This window comes from Dermacentor albipictus, unplaced genomic scaffold, assembly GCF_038994185.2.
Source record: "Dermacentor albipictus isolate Rhodes 1998 colony unplaced genomic scaffold, USDA_Dalb.pri_finalv2 scaffold_48, whole genome shotgun sequence".
Lineage (NCBI taxonomy): Eukaryota > Metazoa > Arthropoda > Arachnida > Ixodida > Ixodidae > Dermacentor > Dermacentor albipictus.
In genome coordinates this window covers 32576-53848 of record NW_027225602.1, presented here as the reverse complement: position 1 = coordinate 53848, position 21273 = coordinate 32576, and the positions used below count along the sequence as shown (strand labels likewise).

The 21273-nt window shown below is 46.3% G+C and overlaps 1 protein-coding gene and 1 long non-coding RNA gene across 5 annotated transcripts in view; one reads left to right on the top strand and one right to left on the bottom strand.

Annotated features, from left to right (window-relative positions):
• LOC139052968 (cysteine/serine-rich nuclear protein 1-like) overlaps positions 1-21035 on the bottom strand; it is a 75689-nt gene extending 54654 nt beyond the window's left edge. For all 3 annotated transcript variants that reach the window (XM_070530113.1, XM_070530112.1, XM_070530111.1), the window contains exon 1: positions 20860-21035. In XM_070530113.1, coding sequence (XP_070386214.1) covers positions 20860-20877 — 18 coding nt within the window. In that variant the 5' untranslated portion in view covers positions 20878-21035. The remainder of the gene's footprint in view (positions 1-20859) is intronic.
• On the top strand, positions 4053-17367 carry LOC139052980 (uncharacterized). Of its 2 annotated transcripts, none has more exons than XR_011510155.1 (3): positions 4053-4190; positions 5690-5826; positions 17309-17367. It is a non-coding gene; the product is annotated as an uncharacterized lncRNA (long non-coding RNA). The 2 variants fall into 2 exon arrangements; XR_011510156.1 differs by lacking the exon at positions 17309-17367 and adding an exon at positions 6799-7476.
• Positions 21036-21273: the final 238 nt, after the last annotated feature.

Here is a 21273-nt window from a genome sequence, read left to right as displayed (position 1 = left end):
AAAGACCCACTTTTCATTGGCATCTGCACCACATTTCTCCCGATATGTAATAATGCCTTGGTGGTTCATGACATCTTCACGTACAGAGAGTTCTGCAGAGTATCGGATGTGCATTGTTCTAATGCTTAAGAATTAGAGCCCCATTATGAGACGAAAATATACAATTTATCCATCCAAAATAACGCCGCCGCCCCCCCCCCCCCCAAAAAAAAGAAGATGCACTGAACCTCTGGCACATGCATCGACAGTGAACAGAGCAAACAATCTGAAGTATTTTCTTCATGCAAGCCAACACACTAAGATTCTCAATGCATTTTCATTTCGCCACAAATGCATAGGCACAACCGGCTTGGCGCAACATCCACATCTCGCGCTGCAACAAATTGTGCAATGCCTCGCTGTTTCATAGTGCGGCCGATAGATTACCCATGACCAAAATTCAGCATTGTGCATACTTAGTAACTTCACCAATGAAGAACCCCAAGTTCTTTATGAGATTAGGATTCATAGGTTACTTCACACAATTAGTGATATCCATTTATCTATTTATACTTAACCCCTTTCCCAAGAAAGTGAGCCATTTGGAAGGCACCCTGACAGATAAATAGAACAATCGACAAAAAGTGATCAACCAGCGAAAAAGTCTGTTAATCACAGTAACGCTGACATTGAAGGCGCCTTAATTCCTACGTACGTTCCTTCGACACACCCGACTACGTTCGTAATGTTCCCACGAAGTGGGAAGCATTCTTCTATATATGCCCGCTCCGCCGCAGTATTCTGGAAAGCTAGCCACCGCTTACGCACTGCCGCATCGATAAGCGCGTCAGACACATCTCTGACACAGTGGCTAACAGTAGTGTGATGGCGTCCGATGTAACGCTCGGCGCCGACGCTTCCCTGAAAACTCCCAGTCCCGTAGAAACGGAGGGCACAGATGACTTGCTCTAAGACGGTGAGCGAATGAAGCCCGCCACGCTGTCACCGCAGACGAGAGTCTTCGCCTCGCTCGTCACACAGCCAGCACACTGATGTCTTCGACAGGCGAAAATGACGCTGAAACTCCCCGCCGGTCATGCAGGTGAACGGGTCCGGACGGTCATACTGACGCTTGCTGCCGCTGGATGCAATGCCGCTGCCGCTGCTGCTGCCGCCGCCATGTTCCCGAGTTGAACTCGGAGGGGGTTTCGCGATGTACGAGTTTAGCACGAGTTCGCCTGTCAATCAAAACCAGAGGTCACGCCCCGCGCGAGGCATGTAACTATTGCGCGCGCACCCACTACAGTTGGGCCACGCCCAACTTATCTGCCGGCAACAGCGACGCGGTGTCGAGCTGAGAGGCATCAACAATCTTGACCGCCGACATAAAACACGCACAACGCACTGTCATCGGTGATGTACTGAGCACCACTATCGAAAACAAAGCGTTGACTGTCGCTGGCACACATCTTCTCGGGTTGAGATGGCCGCACAACACGGTTTCATTGCCTGCATTGCGGCGCGTAGCGCACAGTAAATAATTATCGGCACGTCACTGTAGGTGCTTGCAAGGCGTCGAGGGGGACGACGATGCTGAGGAGGGCTTATTGCAGCAGTCGTTTCAGATAGCTGCTCTGTCATCGGTGATGAAACGGAGCCACAACGTCGTAAACACGATCAGCGTCCGAGAATCGCTCGCTCTTCTAGGCCCAGTGCAATGACATTTCTTCATCACAAGCACTGCGCACTCAACAGTTCCAACACATCTCTGCGTTCGAAATCTGATTTCATAACTGCACACAAGAGTCCTCACCTGCCAAAATGCGAGTGCTGCGGTGTCGTTACGATATCCATCTGCGATCGCTGCTGGCTCCAGCAGAGGTAATCCGCAAGCACCTTCGACTGCACAACACACTCATATACTGCGTACGTGCGCTCAGAGGCGCCTTCACTGGGCAAGCGATGACAAGCGATGAATTCTGTCGCTGGGGAAGCACGCACGTTTCGCAATGTATCGCAAAGGCTTCGCGCACAAAGATAAACTGGTACATTTTCACTGAACTGCGACACTACGCACTCTAAAATAACATACCGCCATTTTACAGCGACAGCTGTTGTGTCGTTTTTAGTTGGTAAAGCGGGGGCCTTAATAGCCTAGTGAAGCGCCTGCGATGAACAGCCGTACCGCGGCGCTGCGTTTCTATTCCCCTAATAGAGAAAGAGTGGCCATGACCCTCCATGGACCATGACCGACTTTATTGAGAATAGCACTGCAGCGCCCCTAGGCGACTTATCACCGTATGAACGCCCTCGTGCGTGCGACCCGTTTCAATGTACCGCTTCTAAGCTTTCGCCTCCCTGTCGCCACTCACGGCAAGATGTGCAAAATTTAATAATTTGCTCGATCTCCGTTTATCATCACAAATTTCTAGCATTGAAAACGAAAAACAGATACCTAAAGAAATAAAAATGTGCGTTATTTTATTTGTCGCATTTTAACGTATTCGTTTGAGTGAAAGTGTAGGTGCAAGAATGCGCCGCACGTACCCCGTTCGCATTCGATGGAGGATAGATAGATAGCGCCCGAAAGATGAGGCACGCCCTTGACGCGCCCGGGAAAGGTGTGGCAAACGGCTCACGGCAAGTGTGCTGACAGACAGCGGGGCAGTCACGGTATCGCTAAGTTGCGATAATCCGTTGATAACAATACGCGGCGCTGGCGCGTTTCGTTGTGCAGCCTTCTGCGCTTGAAACGTGGAAGCAGCGTGCCGCGCAGGGTGCGCTCATGTTGTCATACGCGACTTTCTGTCTACATATTTTTTGCCTGCACCTTCGGCCCGTTGCGCGCTATCTCCGTTCACTGACTGCCGTCGAGCAAACTCGGGCGAAACTCGGGTGAACGAGAAACTCGGGGCATCCTGCATAGCACCCTTGATCCGACAAGTATAAGCGCCAGCGCTGCGGCGACACGAGCTGCTCTGGTCGGCAGCGCAAGCAAAGTACTGCAGGTGGCGGGGCCAGGCGCGCTGGTGACGTTCCGTTCGTTTTGAGCCGTTATCGCTCTTTATCTCTCCTCATCCGCGACGAACCATTATCAACCGTTCTCCGGCGGCAGCTGCTTGTGGCACGGCCGCGCGAACCGTATCTTGAAAGCGAACTGCATTGTGGACAGAGTGTGCCCACTGCTGAAAACTTCACGCGCTGTGTTCTCACCGTTTATTTCGCTTTGAAAACAGACGCGCGCACACCTATCTTGAAAGTGATCTGCGAAAAGCGCATAGTGCGGCATAAGCTGAAAGCTTCGTGAGCGCAGTGCTCTCGCCGCTTCGGTCGCGTTGAAGCCTTGAAGCGAGAGCTAGCACGAAGGTGAATTCACTCGCTGCTGCGGGTTCTATTTTGAAAGATATCGTGCGGTACGGACTCGGGGACGAATGGTTTTTCTTGTTGGGGAAGTATAGAAATGCTTACGTTATAAAAAAAATCGCAGGGTTCGCGAATTTCGCGATAAGAACCAACACCAACCTACTCCCCCACCCCCCGCTGAGCGATGCCGTCTTGATCGCCCCCTCCCAACCCCAGGAAAAGGGACACTACCTTTCCATCTCAGTTGAAGAAAGGATGATGAAGCGTTAACAAGGACAATAACGGCATTTTCTAACGAGTTGTCTTATGGCCTCTGAGATTTGCGCGCGAAGCTGGCGCGCGCGAACCTGAGAGGCCATAATTGGCCGCTTAATAGCATAAAAAGACAAAGATAATGCCAAGCGACACAACTAAAAATTCAAACAAAGAACTGATCTTAGCTATACTGTTTGGGGAAAAGAAATAAAAAATTAGACAGCCGCAACACACGCCACTAAAGCCACCACCGCCGGCATAACGCGGAACCAACTGTTGGCAACATTCATTCGCGCGTCATTACTTCGTCCGCGTCGTCTCCGCAACGAGAGCCGCCATCTTCTCGCGCCTAACGTTTTGTATGGTTTTGTTCTCTGCAATCCGCGCACACAGCTCATCGGTGGCTGCACGTCTGCTCGGCGTCGCAATGCGGCCTGCGTCATTTTCTGGTGCTCGCGCAATAGGTGTGAAACATGTCGCATGTGAAATGTTTGATAGAAGTGCCTCACGTCCAAGTGAAACCGCCGTACGGGTGCATGGCTGTGCGCCCCGTTCTCGGAAGCGTCGACGGGTTTCCGGCATGCGGATTTCAGGTACGTGCAAATGCGTTTCGCCCTCCTATTGAGCTCTGGAGCAAAGCGTGCAATATTTCATGTGAAAGATGCAGTGCCCGTGATCATGGTGTGAATTTCGAGCGGCAAACGAGAACTTTGGCACTTAGAGCACACCGCGGCTGCTAAGTCAGCGTGGAAAATGTTTTACGTTACCGTAATATGTTGCTGTCAGTCTAATCTGCGGCTTGTGGATAGTTAGCCCATTGACGTTTGCTTGTGGCAGCGATAGGTGTATAAATCAAAGCGGTAATAATTTTCGAGAGCAGAGTTCTTTCGCTCGATGTTTGGTCGTGTTTATGGCGTTATGAAAGCTAGAAAACTAAATGGCTTGGTCGTACTTAGTTCCAACTCTAAGGGGCGTAACGTTGGCGCTGTATATGTTTGTTTTCGGTGTCACGAGTACCACTTTTATGCTTTTGTTGCATGAGAGTGGTAGCTGCTGCGTGCCGTCTGGGTAGAACACAATAAAAGCAATTTCCTCACTCATACGTATGCAATGTGAGGTAACAAAATTTCCAGCGTTTAATTCGCAGCGTAAATATCCAGTATAGTTTAGTAAGAAACTCAAATTCTGTGTTAGCTTAGTAGGCGTGAAACAAGTGAAACTCGCATTCCTTTTTGAATTGTTCGCCCAAACTGCACCGCCCCCAGATGCGTCATCAGGTAATTGACAGTAGCTTCGCTACGTGAGTTGTTTTATGCGCCTTTATTGCCCGGTTAAGTATCCTGTTCATTTATGCTGACGCTCGTTCATCTTGATTTTAAGCGGTTACTATCCCCGAGTACCGGACGATGCCAAACTTGTGAGGTGTAGCAAACGTGGGAAATTCAAAGTGGCGTGGCTGCAAGGCCCTGTTTTTACGTTTCTTGCATTCAAAGACAACAGAGTATCACTGATTTATTTTCCATTTCTGCTGTACTTGATCAATCTAATGTGACAACTGCATTTGCTCTTTAATGTTATCCATTTACTGTGTATTCAGCTTCGCTGCCGTCCTCTCTTCAGAGGATGCTGCTGTGATAGCTCTTTCGTATAGCACATGCCTCTAGGCCCTTGTGTTTCAAGGGCTCCCGCGAGGCAGCAGTGCTTCAAGTAATTTTACCATCCTATATATTTTCTATTTTGCATCATTCTTCCACGATGGATTTTAATGTTAATAGTATTTGTCATTAGTCATCGCCATAATGTTATAGCACGTAGATTTTACGCACTTCACATCGACAATTCTGAGGCCAGTTTACAGCCAAGTTACATCTTCCATAATACATCGTCAACATTACCACTTGTCATGGCGCTCTTTGGCCAAACCTGGCCCTTGCGCCATAAAACACCACACATCATCATCATCAGCTTGGCTGCCAGAAAATGCTTGAATTTCTTTCAGTATCCAAGTGACGAAATATTTCACTGGCGGCCGTGTGTGAAATACGCAAGATGACAAAACTGATAGCAAAATGACGAGATATTTCTTTTATAGCGTTTGGACTCGACTTTTGGTGAGGATGTCGATCGACCTTGGGCCTGGCGACAGCACACCCGACATCGCCAAAGTGCAGCCTATCAGTTGAGTGCCCCCGAATGGACCATCAACATTGGAAAATGAAGCAGAGCCAGGTAGGGGCAATTTTTACTTTGGAACAGAATACTGACAGCTGCCTCTTTTTTTAAGATCTAAATAACATATTTACAAACCAATCCTTTCTCTTTGTGCAGCCTACATAGAATTGTTTTTTGCTTGCTATACAGACCTTCAGAAAGCAGTTCTGAACCCTTTTTGCATGCACAAATAAATAAAGAGGAGTGCACTTTCTGAACAAATTGATGCACTGAAATGTGCGTTCGACACACAGTGAGATGCAAAATAACCAACAACTTTAAAGCGGTAAAAAAAATTTGAAACATGTTCTAACATCATAGCCCGCCTTGGCATACGGATCTAAATATACCAACAACGGAGGTGCATGCAGAGAAGTGTTTGTAAATGTTTGCAAGATATGTACATTGTCTAAGAAATTGTTTTTATTTACTTGGAGCTTCTTGGTGCCATGGCAGTGCAGTAAAAGCTCAAAATGATGCCCCTGCTCCTAATAAAGCACTTTTAGATTTTAAAATTAAATTGTGGGCTTTTACATCCCAAAACCTTAAATTTTGGTAACCTGGCTTCTTTAATGTACACCTGAATCTAAGTGCATAAGCGGTATTGCATTTTACCCTCATTGGAGGGCAGCTGCCATGGCCTAGATTGAAGCTGGGACCAGCATGACTGAGCAGCATGGCATCATAGTAAGTGAGCTATTACACCAGGTCAAAATGAGAAATACTGCTTAGAACTACCAATTTCTTGGCTCACAAGCACTTTGCACTAAGTTAAAGGAGTATGTAGTACTGTCAGTGGCCGTTTATGTACCAATTTCTTTTTAACCTGACTCCATTATTAAAGTGGGAAGCTTCAATTAGTCAAAACCAGCCTAAATTACAGAACCAGCTCAAAACACGCACCATGTATAACTGGATTTGGACATGAAAATGGAGTCAATTCCTGTGGCCGAAAATGGCGGTGGCAGTCACACTATTTCATTCTGTCAGGAGCGACAAGCGTCGACAAGCAAAGAAGACGAGGAAGAAAGAGCGGAGCGAGCGCGTGGAGCCGCCATCTTGGAGAAGGGGCGCGCGCAGAGAAGGACGTGGTGACCGGGCGCAGCGTTCCAGAAGAAGACGGCCGGAGATCGCCTGTCTGGGTCCTGCCCCAGATCTTAGGCGACACATCGACGTCCCGCCTGAGTACCAGCCTCGGCGAGCAGATGTCTGACGTCCCTGGAACCACCGCTAGCCCGAACCCACCCGCTAGGACACGTCAGCGTTGCTGCCGCTGAACGCAGACGCGCGGAGGCTGGCTACAGCCAGTCACCATCCCGTCCGGAGAACCAAGCTGGGCCGGCGCGCACCGGGAGCGCCAGCCGGCACGAGCCCCGCTCTGCCGGAGCGCGACAGCGCCTCAGGGACCGTGCCGTCGTCACGTCGGCTGGGGCATCGGTGACGCCGGACACTGACAACGACGGACGACGACCAGGTCGCATCGACAGACCACAGACCGGGGGACGCCGATACTCGCGTCGAACAGTACCGGTACTGTAAGCGCTCCTACTACAGTGAATAGACAATCGCCGCACAGACGTTTGTAAACGCAGTAGTGTGCGCGGTAAACTTAGTAAGGGAGGACGCATGCCGTGTGCGATAAGTCAAATGTTACCGTGTTTTTCCGTTCTTAAAGAGTCCATTTTGAATGAATGTTGTGTGTGCTGCACCTTGCGTTCCTGTGTTCCTTCCGCTCGCTCAAACAAACGTACCAGGCATTAACCTACTCGTGACAACATTGGCGAGCCTGCCAGGATCCCTTTAACTTCGTCACGTGCCTCGGGGTGTATTGAGCAGCGGAATGGACCTTGAACGTTTGATGACGGCTGGGAATGCCGCGGGCATGTCGGCCGAAGCCATAGTAGCACTGTATCACGAAGAACAGAAGCGATTAAGAGAAGAACGCGCAGAGGCGCGAGAGGCTGCTAAAGAAGAGGAGGAGAGAGCGAAAGCTGCGGACGAGCGTGCATATAGGAACTTGATGTTGGAAAAAGAGCTTACGGAAAAGAAGTTGCAGCTGCGCATGAGTAACAGTGGAGAAGAGGCAGGAAATAGGAGCTCAGACGTGGTACCTCAGAGAATAGCGACAGTGTGTCCCCAAAAGCTAATCGCCCCCTTTGACGAAAGGCGAGATGACCTAGATGCCTATATACAACGTTTCGAGCGAATAGCAACTGGACAAGGCTGGCAGAGGAGTGACTGGGCGACGGGATTGAGTATGTGTCTGGTGGGGGAAGCATTGGCCGTGTATAGCCGGATGTCAGCGACTGACGCACTAGATTACGACAAGGTAAAGAAGGCTCTCCTACAACGCTTCAGACTAACGGCCGAAGGTTTCCGGGATAAATTCCGAAGCTCCAAGCCACACGATAACGAGACAGGCCAGCAATTCGCCGCTCGAATCTCCAACTATTTTGATCGTTGGTTGGAGATGACTAACGTAGAGAAGACATTTGAAGACTTGAGGGACAACATGATTGCAGAACAGTTCCTAGCATCATGTCATCAGGGCGTGGCAGTATTCCTGAAAGAACGCAACTTGAGGACGGTGGCGGAACTATCTGAACACGCCGACCGCTATTTAGAAGCCCAAGGCCAAAGGCACTTAGGAAAGGGGAAGGAAGATAAGAAGATACCAGATGAGAGAGAAAATACTCGGAGTACAATCAAATGTTTTATGTGTGACAGGATAGGGCATCGGGCTGTGAATTGTCCCTTGGGTCGCACTCGCAGTTCGACGTTGAAGTGCGATGGGTGCGGACGGCATGGACATACAATGCAAACCTGCCGAGCTAATTCACAAAATAAGACTGCCTGCATTGTTGCGATCGAAAATCCCATTGGTGTTGACAGTACGCAAACGGAACAGAAGGAGGCCAGCGACAAGGCAAGTGCTGTCACGACGGCTCCGAGGTCAGAAGACCCGAAAACCTCGATGCCAGTAGTAATGGGAATGCTGCAGGGACGAAAAGTGTCTGTACTCAGAGACACTGGGTCCAACATTGTTCTGGTAAGACAATCCATGGTGCCGGAAAGAGATATCACCGGGACAGGAACGCCAGTTCGATTGGCGGATGGTACAGTAAGGCGCATGCCTATGGCTCGTGTGTTGCTTTTGTCGCCTTATTATTGCGGTTGGATTGAAGCCCGGTGCGTCAAAGAACCGCTTTACGACGTCATTCTTGGGAATGTGCCCGGAGTCAGAAGAGTGGATGATCCAGATCCCCTCTGGAGTTTTCCCAATATCCAGATTACAAGTAGGACGGAGCATGAATCCACCGAAGCAAGTGGCAGAGACAACGGAAGAAGTTCGGATCCGTATGCCGGAGAAGCTAGTATATTGTCAGTAGAGAAAAGCACAAGGAACCAGGATAGGAGAGATGTCGGTATAAAGAATACTTCAGGCACCGGCATCGATGTAACCACGACGGAAATGAAGAAAAAGCAAGAAGCGGACAGTACGCTGCGACATTATTTTGAAATGTTAGGGAAATGGATTCAGAATAAGAAGAGCCGGGTCGTACATAAGTTTGAGAAGGTTGGAGGATTACTGTACCGAATAGCCAGAACCCATGATGGAAGAGAAACACGACAGCTAGTAGTGCCAGCGAGTTTACGAAGAGCAGTCCTCGAGTTGGCGCACGACACTATAATGGCTGGCCATCAAGGGGTAAGAAAGACGACCAGCCGAGTATCAGAAGAATTCTTTTGGCCGTGCATGCAAAGTGACATTAAACGGTTTGTGCGATCTTGCGACATATGCCAGAGAACCACACCAAAAGGATTGGTATCAAAGGTACCTCTAGGGACTACGCCTATTATTGAGCAACCTTTCCAGAGGGTCGCAGTGGACATTGTAGGCCCTATTAATCCAGCATCAAATAAAGGAAACAAGTACATTCTCACGATGGTGGATGTTTCCACAAGATATCCTGACGCTGTCCCATTAAAAATGGTGGACACGGTAACAATTGCTGAGGCTTTGGTAGAAATGTTTACTAGGTATGGAGTCCCGAAGGAAATACTGACGGATAGAGGAACCTATTTCACATCAGAATTGATGACAGAGATTTGCAGACTGTTGTCTCTACGACACCTCTTGACGACGCCATATCACCCCATGTGTAACGGGCTGGTAGAAAAGTTCAATGGCACGCTCAAGAGCATGTTACGCAAGGTGTGTCAAGAGAAACCCAAGGAATGGGATCGCTATTTACCTGCGCTCTTGTTTGCATATAGGGAAGTGCCGCAGGCAAGCACTGGATTTTCGCCATTCGAGTTAATCTATGGCAGAGCGGTGAGGGGACCATTAATGGTTTTGCGGGAAATGTGGTCGAACACGAAATTGAAAGAAGAGCAAAAGTCCTCGTATGTCTATCTATTGGAATTGAGAGATAGGCTAGAAGAAACCTGTCGCATCGCCCGAGAGAGTCTTACCGAAGCCCAGGCATCGTACAAGAAATATTATGATAAGAAAAGCCGGAAACGAGTTCTTCAGGTTGGGGACATGGCACTGGTGCTACTTCCAAATGACACCAACAAGCTCACCATGAGTTGGAAAGGACCATTCAATGTGAGCAAGATAGTAAGCGACGTGGACTACGAACTAGAAATTGGAGAAAGAAGAAAAGTATTTCACGTCAACATGCTGAAAAGATACGAGTTGAGACAACCAGAAAATGTAGAGGAAGTTGCAGGAATGGTCATCACAGAATCGGACGCTGAAACTCCATACGAAGCAGAAATCCCCACGTATAGCAGCAAGAAAACAATGGGTCGAGAGAAGGTGGTGATAAACCCTACTTTAAGCGAAGCGGAAAGAGAAGAAGTGCAGACAGTGCTAAAGGAGTTTGATGAGATATTCTCGGATCTCCCGGGCAAGACGACAGTGCTCAAGTGCAGCATTCGATTAACAACCGACAAGCCAGTCAACGTAAAACAGTATCCTCTCCCATTAGCGGTGCAAGAGGACATAGATAACGAAATTGGACAGATGTTAGAATTGGGAGTGATCGAACGTTCCACCTCTGCGTACAATTCGCCTCTGGTGGTGGTAAAGAAGCCCGACGGGTCTAACAGAGTCTGTGTCGATTTTCGACGCCTAAATAAGGTGTTGGTGGATGATGCAGAACCAATACTACGAGTGGATGCAGTCTTTGCGAAGGTTGCCAAGAAAAAGTTTTTTTCTAAGCTGGACTTAACTAAAGGGTATTGGCAGATACCCCTTGACGAGGAATCGAAAGAAAAAACAGCCTTCTCATGTGCGCGGGGTTTATTTCAATTCAGGTTTATGCCATTTGGACTCAAGACGGCTGCACAGACGTTTACTAAGCTTATGCGAATAGTACTTCAGGGACTACACAATGTCGAACACTATATAGACGACATCCTAGTAGCAACAGATACTTGGCAGGAGCACTTGGAAACGTTGCAGGAAGTGTTCGGTAGGCTTCGCGCGGCGGCGATCACAGTTAAGCCGAACAAATGTCAAATTGGGTTCCATGCAATTACATTCCTTGGTCACACGTTGGGCATGGGCCACGTCGCGACCCATGCAGACACTTTAGAGAAGATCCAGAGTGCTCCTAGACCAGTGAATAAGAAACAGCTGAGATCCTTCTTAGGCCTTACAGGGTACTATAGAGAGTTTATCCCTCAGTACGCGGAGATAGTGAGTCCCCTTACCGATCTCACGAAAAAGAATGCTCCGAATATATTACCCTGGTCAGAATGTCATCAACACGCATTTGAACGATTAAAGAAATGTATGGCGGAACCTCCGGTTCTGAGGGCACCGGACCTCAAGAAAAAGTTCGTTTTGCGAACAGATGCATCGGAAAGGTGTGTAGGGGCTGTGCTGTTGCAGGAGGCTGATGGTGTATTGCACCCTGTCCTTTCTGCAAGCCGAAAGTTGAATGACCGGGAAAGAAACTACGCTACAGTAGAAAAGGAATGTTATGCTTTAGTGTGGGCTGTCAAACGATTTCATATTTATCTATATGGGACTCAGTTCATTGTGCAAACTGATCATCAGCCACTAGAGTATCTACACCGGGTAAAGCACAACAACGCCAAAGTCATGCGCTGGAGCCTAGTGCTACAAGAGTATGACTTCTCGGTGCAGTATATTAAAGGGCGAGACAACGTGGGTGCGGATTTTATGAGTAGAGTGACCTTTTAGGAAGCCAAAAGGTGCCGGTACCAAAGTAGAACAGTGCTGTGTGAATGGTGGCACCGTTGACATTGACGTAGTGTTAAGACTCGGCAGAAGCATACGTGCTTACGTGATGTGCGCGTGGGTGTAGTGAAGTGCGGTGAAGTGTAGTGATGTGTGAATGAAGAAACGACGAAGTGAAGTTACATGTGGTGTAGTACAGTGAAGCGCGGTGAAATGCAGTGATGGGTGAAGAAGTGGCGCAGTGAAGTTATATGTGGTGTGGTGAAGTGGAAGTGCAGTGTCTCTGTAAACCCAAGTGGTGACGAGCAGTGAGGGAAGTTTTCGCGGAGCGAAAACTCGGAAAACAAGGGGGCCATTGTCAGGAGTGACAAGCGTCGACAAGCAAAGAAGACGAGGAAGAAAGAGCGGAGCGAGCGCGTGGAGCCGCCATCTTGGAGAAGGGGCGCGCGCAGAGAAGGACGTGGTGACCGGGCGCAGCGTTCCAGAAGAAGACGGCCGGAGATCGCCTGTCTGGGTCCTGCCCCAGATCTTAGGCGACACATCGACGTCCCGCCTGAGTACCAGCCTCGGCGAGCAGATGTCCGACGTCCCTGGAACCACCGCTAGCCCGAACCCACCCGCTAGGACACGTCAGCGTTGCTGCCGCTGAACGCAGACGCGCGGAGGCTGGCTACAGCCAGTCACGATCCCGTCCGGAGAACCAAGCTGGGCCGGCGCGCACCGGGAGCGCCAGCCGGCACGAGCCCCGCTGTGCCGGAGCGCGACAGCGCCTCAGGGACCGTGCCGTCGTCACGTCGGCTGGGGCATCGGTGACGCCGGACACTGACAACGACGGACGACGACCAGATCGCATCGACAGACCACAGACCGGGGGACGCCGATACTCGCGTCGAACAGTACCGGTACTGTAAGCGCTCCTACTACAGTGAATAGACAATCGCCGCACAGACGTTTGTAAACGCAGTAGTGTGCGCGGTAAACTTAGTAAGGGAGGACGCATGCCGTGTGCGATAAGTCAAATGTTACCGTGTTTTTCCGTTCTTAAAGAGTCCATTTTGAATGAATGTTGTGTGTGCTGCACCTTGCGTTCCTGTGTTCCTTCCGCTCGCTCAAACAAACGTACCAGGCATTAACCTACTCGTGACACATGCATTTTGCCTAAAACAGTCAATAATAATTAATCAATTTCTAAAATATTCTTTTCAAAAAGTTTTTTCAAGCACGAAAGGAGGAGCCAAATGGTGTTCAGGTGCACGAGCAGTTAGTTGCACGGCACTTCTTGCATGTGTTCACTGGCTTCTTTCTAGCTTGAAAGAAAAATTTGTTGCACCTATTGAGCTGTAGAAAGCTGGATTGGGAATTTTTCAGGATGCTCTACAATTTTCGCACTGACGCTTTTGCTTTGAATATAATATTTGAGCAGTTAAGTAATCGTTACTAATTAACTAATTAGAAGAAATGTAAGAATTGGTTTCACTTCCTCAAAACGATGGCAAATGACATTGCCTTGGTGCTGTCCAGCTACGTGGCACTTGTACATATTTAAAGCTTGCACATGTCATACAGACCACCTGGTAATTACAAGCCATATATAGAAGTGGCTAAGTTGTGTGAGCCAGCCATATGTAGCAAATCATGAGAAACAGCCATGTTTCTTTCACTTAAGGGCATGATAAGATTTACATGCTCGACACCTTGCATCAGTGTGTTCTAGGCCTGTTCGTAGTTTAGCTGCTACATAAACAATATTTCTCCACATGTAAGCTCATATGCATCTTTTAAGTATATTGCCCCGTGTGTCCAAAATAAACCATCCTCGCGCTTCCTTCATTATGTATACATCTGTTGCTGCGCTAAATTTTTAACATGCAACTGCACAAATTTTCATCTAGTTTACATATTTCCTCGTTGTTTGGTGGCTTTATTTCTGAACAAGTTGTTTTTGTTAAACCCTGTTGCACACAGCAGTACACAGCATTTCGGCCTAGAGTGGGAATTGTTTTTTTTTCAGATTGACATAAATACACCTTGCCTGGGCAATGTAAGGCATTCTAAATAACACGGCCATGCAATAATGTTTCATATTGCATTCCAGCATCATACAGAACTGTTTACTTACCAGATTAGAATATGTATAAGTGTTGGAAGTAACAGAACTGGAAGAAGCCAGCAGATAATGAGGCCAAGGAAAGCATAGAGGAACATGTTTTATGCTTTTTATATGAAGTATAGAAATGATGAATTCTAGGTAAGTGAAAGTGGATTAAAAGATATCCACCTCTTGGTGGGGAACGGACCCATAACCTTCACATTACGCATGTGATGTACTAACCACTGTGGTACTACGGCCGTGTTCGAGCGTCGACAATCTGAGGGGCCATTGTGGACGGTTGAATGCTGCCTCGGTGGCACAGTGGTTAGTGCATCGCATGCCTAATGCAAAGGCTGTAGGTCTGTTCTCCCCCCATGCCTGTTTTTTTACCATTTTCATTTACTTTTATCATTTCTACATTTAAATAGAACATTACAAATAAGTTTCCACGTGCCTTCACTGGCATCTTCCAGCTGTGATTCAGAAAAATTTTGACCCTCAGTATCCGTTCTTCTCGTTTGGAAGAACAGGAGCTTCATTTTAAAAATAATGAATTCACCTTGTTCAGCATCTCAATGTGGTCTCAAATCTTTTCACAGCATGTGTATTACTAAGTGAAGTTTTTGTTAAGATGATATAGCATGGGACCTAATTAGTAGCCTTTGTGTACAGATATAAGACTAGTCTAATAAATAGGAGGATTGTAAGAAGCACTTCTAACATGGTCTGAGCATGTGTTTAAAAAAACTAATCTAGCATGATTTCAGGCATAGCTGTTGCCCCTGAAAAATATTTGGATCATCTGCATTGGCATTGTTTTTAGAGAGCACCAATACTGCCTTGATAGAAGTAGCCTCGTGGAACATGAAGCATCGCTTCTTGCTTAGTCAAGGAAATATTATCTGCATATCTGACGTGCATGTGTCATATGCTCGAATGCTGTTTAAAGGCTTCTAATCAGAAAATTACTTCACTTGCCTTCCAGAGATTGCTTCAGTAGTCTATGCTACTCGATCATAAACAATTTACCAGAGTGAACTTTCATCACAGTTGGCTTTGCAATGTTTATGCAAAATACAATTGCCCACTAGACATCTGACTGCACTAAAACTTGGAATTCATAACCAGTAAGATTTATGGGACCAGCAAAACTTAGTTTATTACTCCAGAACAAAATGCGAGGCACTTCGGTTATTTCTGCCATAGAGTTTCTTACAGTAATTACTAGAGGGAACTCTGGCGCTGCAGTCGTGCCACCATGCGAATGATGGGCAGCACATGGATTTGTCTGATATTCGTGCTTGTGAATTCAGACGTTCTTGTGGCTTCGTATATTATACGCTATATAAATCTTATTGTCGTAAATTTCAGCGCAGTCTATACTCTTCGAAGTGCAGAAGACGGCGCCAACACGCACAATTGCTATTAATTGCAACGATTGAGCTTGTCCAGGTAGCCAAATCGAAGGGCACCAAGCGTCTCAAGGCACTAGTATGCCCGCGATAAATTCATCAGGGCGTTGCACTCGCTTGTCGTTACATGCCTCCGTCGCTTAATGGTTTCAATATCAGACTTCTGTTCTAGAGTTCCTGTGTTTGAATCCTGTCGTCGGACGATTTTAATGTTTATTTATTTATTACACAGTATATTGTTGAAAATGACTAGAATACAAAGTCACAAAGCCGTTTGAAGCCAAACAGACGAAGTTTAGGCAAATCCATGTACTTCCCATAATTTCCATGCTGGTACAGCCGTTCTTGTTTCATCTCCTGTGGACACTAACGTCAGAGTTCCCTCTAGTAATTATTGTATGAAACTCTGATTTCTGCGCCTCGCTCGTGCAGAAGCGGCACCACACCTGCTGCGTAAACATGCACTGCTTTTTGGCCGAGTGCAGGGAATGCTGTGAACTCGCCATGTACATAGCCTGCACTAAGTAAAACAAATCACAACGTGCAGTTGCTACCACGTTGAATTGGTGGAATGAGTAGTGAAATGCAGTACCACCTGAGTTAGTTCAGAAAGTGCAGGTTAGTCAAGTGGAGATTATATAGCAACAGAAGTTGAGTGATTCTGCATTACATTCACGAAATATACTTCATGATACTTTTCCATTTATTTCCTCAGTTATTAAGAATCCCTTTTGCATTGTTGGACAAAACTACAGAATGCCAACATATTTTCCAGCATTCACTGGTAGCAAACATGTCAAAACATGTTCTAGTGTCTGGATTGCCGCTTTAGCTGTTAACCCCCAAGGTAATTCCTGAAAATGTACCAAATGTTTTACGTACTCAATTTTCGGTGTCATTCTCTTTCTAAAAATATATTACTTCATTGGTCTCTGGCTAGAAATAACACAAAAATAAGAGCTGCTCTTGTTGGCAGCTTTCCCTCAATGCCGACTGTAACTCATCTTTGACAACAAGAGCAGCATAACGTCGGGCAGAAAGAGTGCAACTAGTCATTGGCGATATTGGTACTACCTCCAGTCACTAGTACAGCTTGTGATCAATGGTCAAAGGTTGCGACTTTGTTGCTGCCCAATTTTAATTCTGCAGCTGTTACACATGGGTGTAGCATGTGTACGTACGTGTGCATGCATTAAAATGACTTCACGCTAGAGCAAAGCAACTAGTGCAGAGAGGCATTAGTCATCTTTATATATTTGCTTTGTAAAGATGCACAACTGTATCTTTTGCAATATAGACTTGGCGCTCATTGGCCAAAGATGCCCTTGTGCTACTAAAACCTACCAATTAATTCGCTTTTTGCAGTAGCAGGTGCTTATTCCTTTTTCAGGATCGGCCTGTGAGTTCTAATTTGTTTTTCTTGAACTGTGCAATTCCCACTCACAGGACTGCATGTCATCTAAGGTGTTCCTTTTTCAATCAAGAATGTTGAGGTTGTGTTTGTGAAACTCGATTTCTTGCCTCAAACGAGCTTGTACAAACTGACCAAGCTGATAATTCTACCTGCTTATATAATAAATGTGTTGCGGTTATGAACCCTCATAATGAATGACACACAGTATAAAAATTTTATCTAATAAAACAATTTAATGAAAATTTTCATGTTTTTCGCGTTCGTGTTCACTTCTCTACTTTCGTGTCCTGTCTGCATGCCTCACCTCTTTTTTTTGCATAATAGATATCGTATAAACTTAACCATGCTTTTTTACCACAATGCAGGGGGAAAAGGTTCCGGTAACACTGCATTCAATATGGTGGCCCAGACGTGTATGCAAGCAAACTCCTTCATCTGGACCAAGAACTACTCTGCAGTGTCTCACAGACGTCCATGCGAAGCCCTCAACATTCTCGTCTCAGTGGAATGGCTGCTCATCTATCTGCGTGTCCACCACCAAGATGGCCAGTTGTAAAGCTCCTGTACCCGTTTAAGACAGCTGAATGATTTTTTATTTAGTTTTCATGGTTGGCCGTAGAATCTTCACATTTTTGATGTTTCTAACGTTTTTACCTGGCCCAAAGTGGTGCAATAACTTCAAACCAGTGTAATGTATTTAAGTGATGCTCACTCTAATGCCTATCTGGTTTTGTTTGTGTTTAAGAAATTTGAATGTCTGATGAAGTAACAGCATTTAAACTTGTCATCGTGCCTCTTTTCAGTGAGCTGCTAGGAAATAAGATGCAAAACGTATCACACGCCAGTTGTAGCATTTTTGTTTTTAAGACTAAAGTGTACATGTTTCAAAAGATGGAAAGTGGGGAAAAAAGCCTCAAGCAATGCCTACAGGTATACTTGATAAGAGAATAGCTTGCACTCAGATTTGCCACGCAGTTGATGGCTGATAGCTTTTGTTTGTCGTCTTCATGTTACTACTATGTATTCAATATTCATTTACATGTGCTGCGGTTTTTTGCAGTCACACACACACACACACACACACACATGATATATATATATATATATATATATATATATATATATATATATATATATATATATTCTTCGTTTCAATAAAAATTTAGTCGAGAGTTAGCGCTCATCCTGTCTGCTTCTAGTCTGTGTCCGTGTCACTTCGCCCTACAATCCAAGATCAGGTTACTGTACCAACTTGCCCAACTTTTTATCCTTGTGTTAAAGACACACTCAGACTTGTTCTTACTTATGTGACCGGTTATTTTTGTGCTTTATAATAAGATGCCGTGCTTTTCAAATGAAAACATGTGATAGTTCGTAGTGAGGTTATTTAAAAAAACTGTTCTGCCTAAAATTTAATTGAGCAAGCCTGTGCCATTATTCGGTGCTTTTGTCTTTGTATTGGTATGGTTTTACTCATCTTCCTTTTTACTTTTAAAATGTGCAAACATTATTATGTAACCATTTCTGTTGAATGAAATAAATACTTCTGACATTTCGTCACAAATTTTACAATGATTTTGTTCAATTAGGTAACCTTAGACTAGCCGATTGTTATTCTGGTAGCTTAACTTGCAATGCCTGTAGAATATTCAATGCAAGCACATGGTGAAAAATACACTAAGTTATTGGGTATAAGCAGGTCACTGTCACTAAATGGAGCATACGTATATTTCAGAAAATAGTGCATGCTTACATATTGAACAGTATGCACAGCTACACATGCTGTTTTGTTCGTAAATGCTGAAAGATTATTCGACGTGGAAGCACTTTGTTCTTGGGCTTTCAGTGCTACCTTTAAGTCATATATGTGAAAGTACTAGTAGAAGCATCCCGTGGAGATAAATGACAACTTTGATGAATAGAGGTATAAAATATGTGCTTAAAACGGCAAAAAGCTGCTTGACAGGCAAACGTATGCTTCTGTAGTACTGCACTTGTTACCGTCGCCAATACATGCATTGCTTGCGCTCTATTGCATTCAATATGAGCTACAGCAGCGAGCTGTGCTGTCTTTCCCTCCTGGTCGAGCTAGTGTTGCGAAAATTTTTGACCAAGAAAAGGAGGTTTTTAATCATTTCTGAAATGCATGTAACTATGCTTTTGGCTGTGTGCTGTTTCAACGGAGTTATAAGTACTGGTGCACCAAGGTGCGGGAGATCCTGTGTCCTTAGTGCAGCGCGCATTGTTATTGCGCTCTGCATCCTGCCGGCAGTGTACTATCACTGCAGAGGAAGATTACGAAAGCATGGCGTGTGTGCCTTGCTGCAATGGCGAAACCTTAAATTGTTTTCCTGAAAGGGCCGCACGTTATGCTACTACATGACGGACCAGAAGCGCAATATGACGACGCCTCACAGATTCTGGCTCATACTGAACAAGGTAGTACCATAGCTAAGGCTAGGCAGCATTCACAACAGCTAGTCTGCCCATTAACTACATGGCTGTAGTGAACGCTAAAATACTTGCAGGGATAACACCCTTTTGGAAGGGTGTTGTCACATGCTACACCCATATTGAAAGGGTGGTTGTCTGTCTTACACTCCATATATAAAGGTTGTTGTTTGCTTTACACCCATATGTGAGGTGACGTCATATTAACACCCCTTTTTGTGGGGTGTTAATGTGACCCTTTGCTTGGGGTGTAGCAATACACCCAAAAGGGTGTCACCCATGGGACAAGCCATTTACACCCTTAAGGGTGTTAAAACTTTTAGAGTGCATGTGGCCTCTGAGAACGGGAAATCTCGGAGGCAAGGGGCGAAAGGCTTTTAATGATTTCATCACGAATTTACAGACATGGAAAGTACAAATACTATGCGCTCCCGGCTGTCATGGCGCTGCCTCTCACTTCAGATTCAGACCCAAGGCTTGGAAAATAGATAAAATAACTTATGCGCAGTCTGTATGCGAAATTTAAAGCATAGCTCAATAGCATCCCGCACGGACCATAAGCATTCACGTTAAACTAAAGCTCGCTTTGAAACTTCGTTTGCGCAACGGCAACGCTATTTCCCATAGCGCCGGCCGCTATCACGCTAACTTTAAACCAACTCTGTCTTGATGGTGCATAGGCAGGGTGCCGGGCCAATGTGACAGTTCGCACTGTCATTCAACTTCTTTATCACATATATGTTAGTCGGCGCTTTCGTTATATATAAAGAGCTGCACACGACAAATCCAAGCGTGTAGAGATCCTCGCAATGGTCAAGACAGCTCAAAGTGCTGTAACTGCTTCGTCGTGGTCTAAAACATAGTGTTACTGTGAACGTGAGACAGCTTTGTAATGGGCTAAACGTGTTCGTCCTTCGCGTAAAGCTTAGAAAATGTGCGATGCATTGGGGTATCGAACCAGCACATCGGAGTCTATAAATCGAGCCCTGTGAGGGCCTGCGTCTACTTTAAACAGGGTCTAGTCATTATTATCTATAAAATAGGCGGAACATGACTGTCCGCAGGTGAACAGAACAATGTAGAAGGCATACAGCAAGGGGTGCTGCACGAATAATGTGAGGCGCTTGTAGTACCGCTCACTTCCAGTCTTGCTCCTTTATAATACGAACTCGACGCAAGCGGGCAGTCAGAAGTCGAGCTGACCCGGCCTGAATCCAACGCGCTTACATGCCTTTTCCCAACCGATTGATCGTGTCAACTAATCCCACGCATGAACGTATAGACCGACTCGACGCACGGTCGGGTCGACCTGACACCGTTTACATGAGCCTGACGACCGGCTTATGGCCTGACAAGTCGAATCGACTGGACTTGGGTTCATGGAACCATAGCAACAGAAAAAGGAGCGACTTGACAAGCGAGCCATGCCAGAACAGTTCCATCTTTGTTCAGCTAATACACCCACCTGTACTGGTACCGCCATTAAGCAGGTTGTCGTCGTAGTGCTTGCGCTGTGCTTGAGTTCACGGCGTCGTTGACCTGATTTCCCTGACTCGTTGATAGTCGAGACTGTCACTTGAAGTCTCCTAGAAAATGCCCGCGGAACCACACTCAAGCAGACAGACAACAGACATTGCGACAACAAGCGCTACTAAAGTTACTAATTAGTGAGCTTTATTCTGCGCAGAAAAGTAATTTTCACGGGAACTGCGGCGCATGCCCATAGTGCAAATGACAGGCACAGATAACAGAAACCAATAGATTACACACTTGGCTCCAAAGAACCCGTAGCGACGTGAAAGAAAATTGATTCATCAGTGACGCATTCCTAATAAGATTAGTGATATGAAAACAACCGCGCTTCCGTTGCTCTGACCCA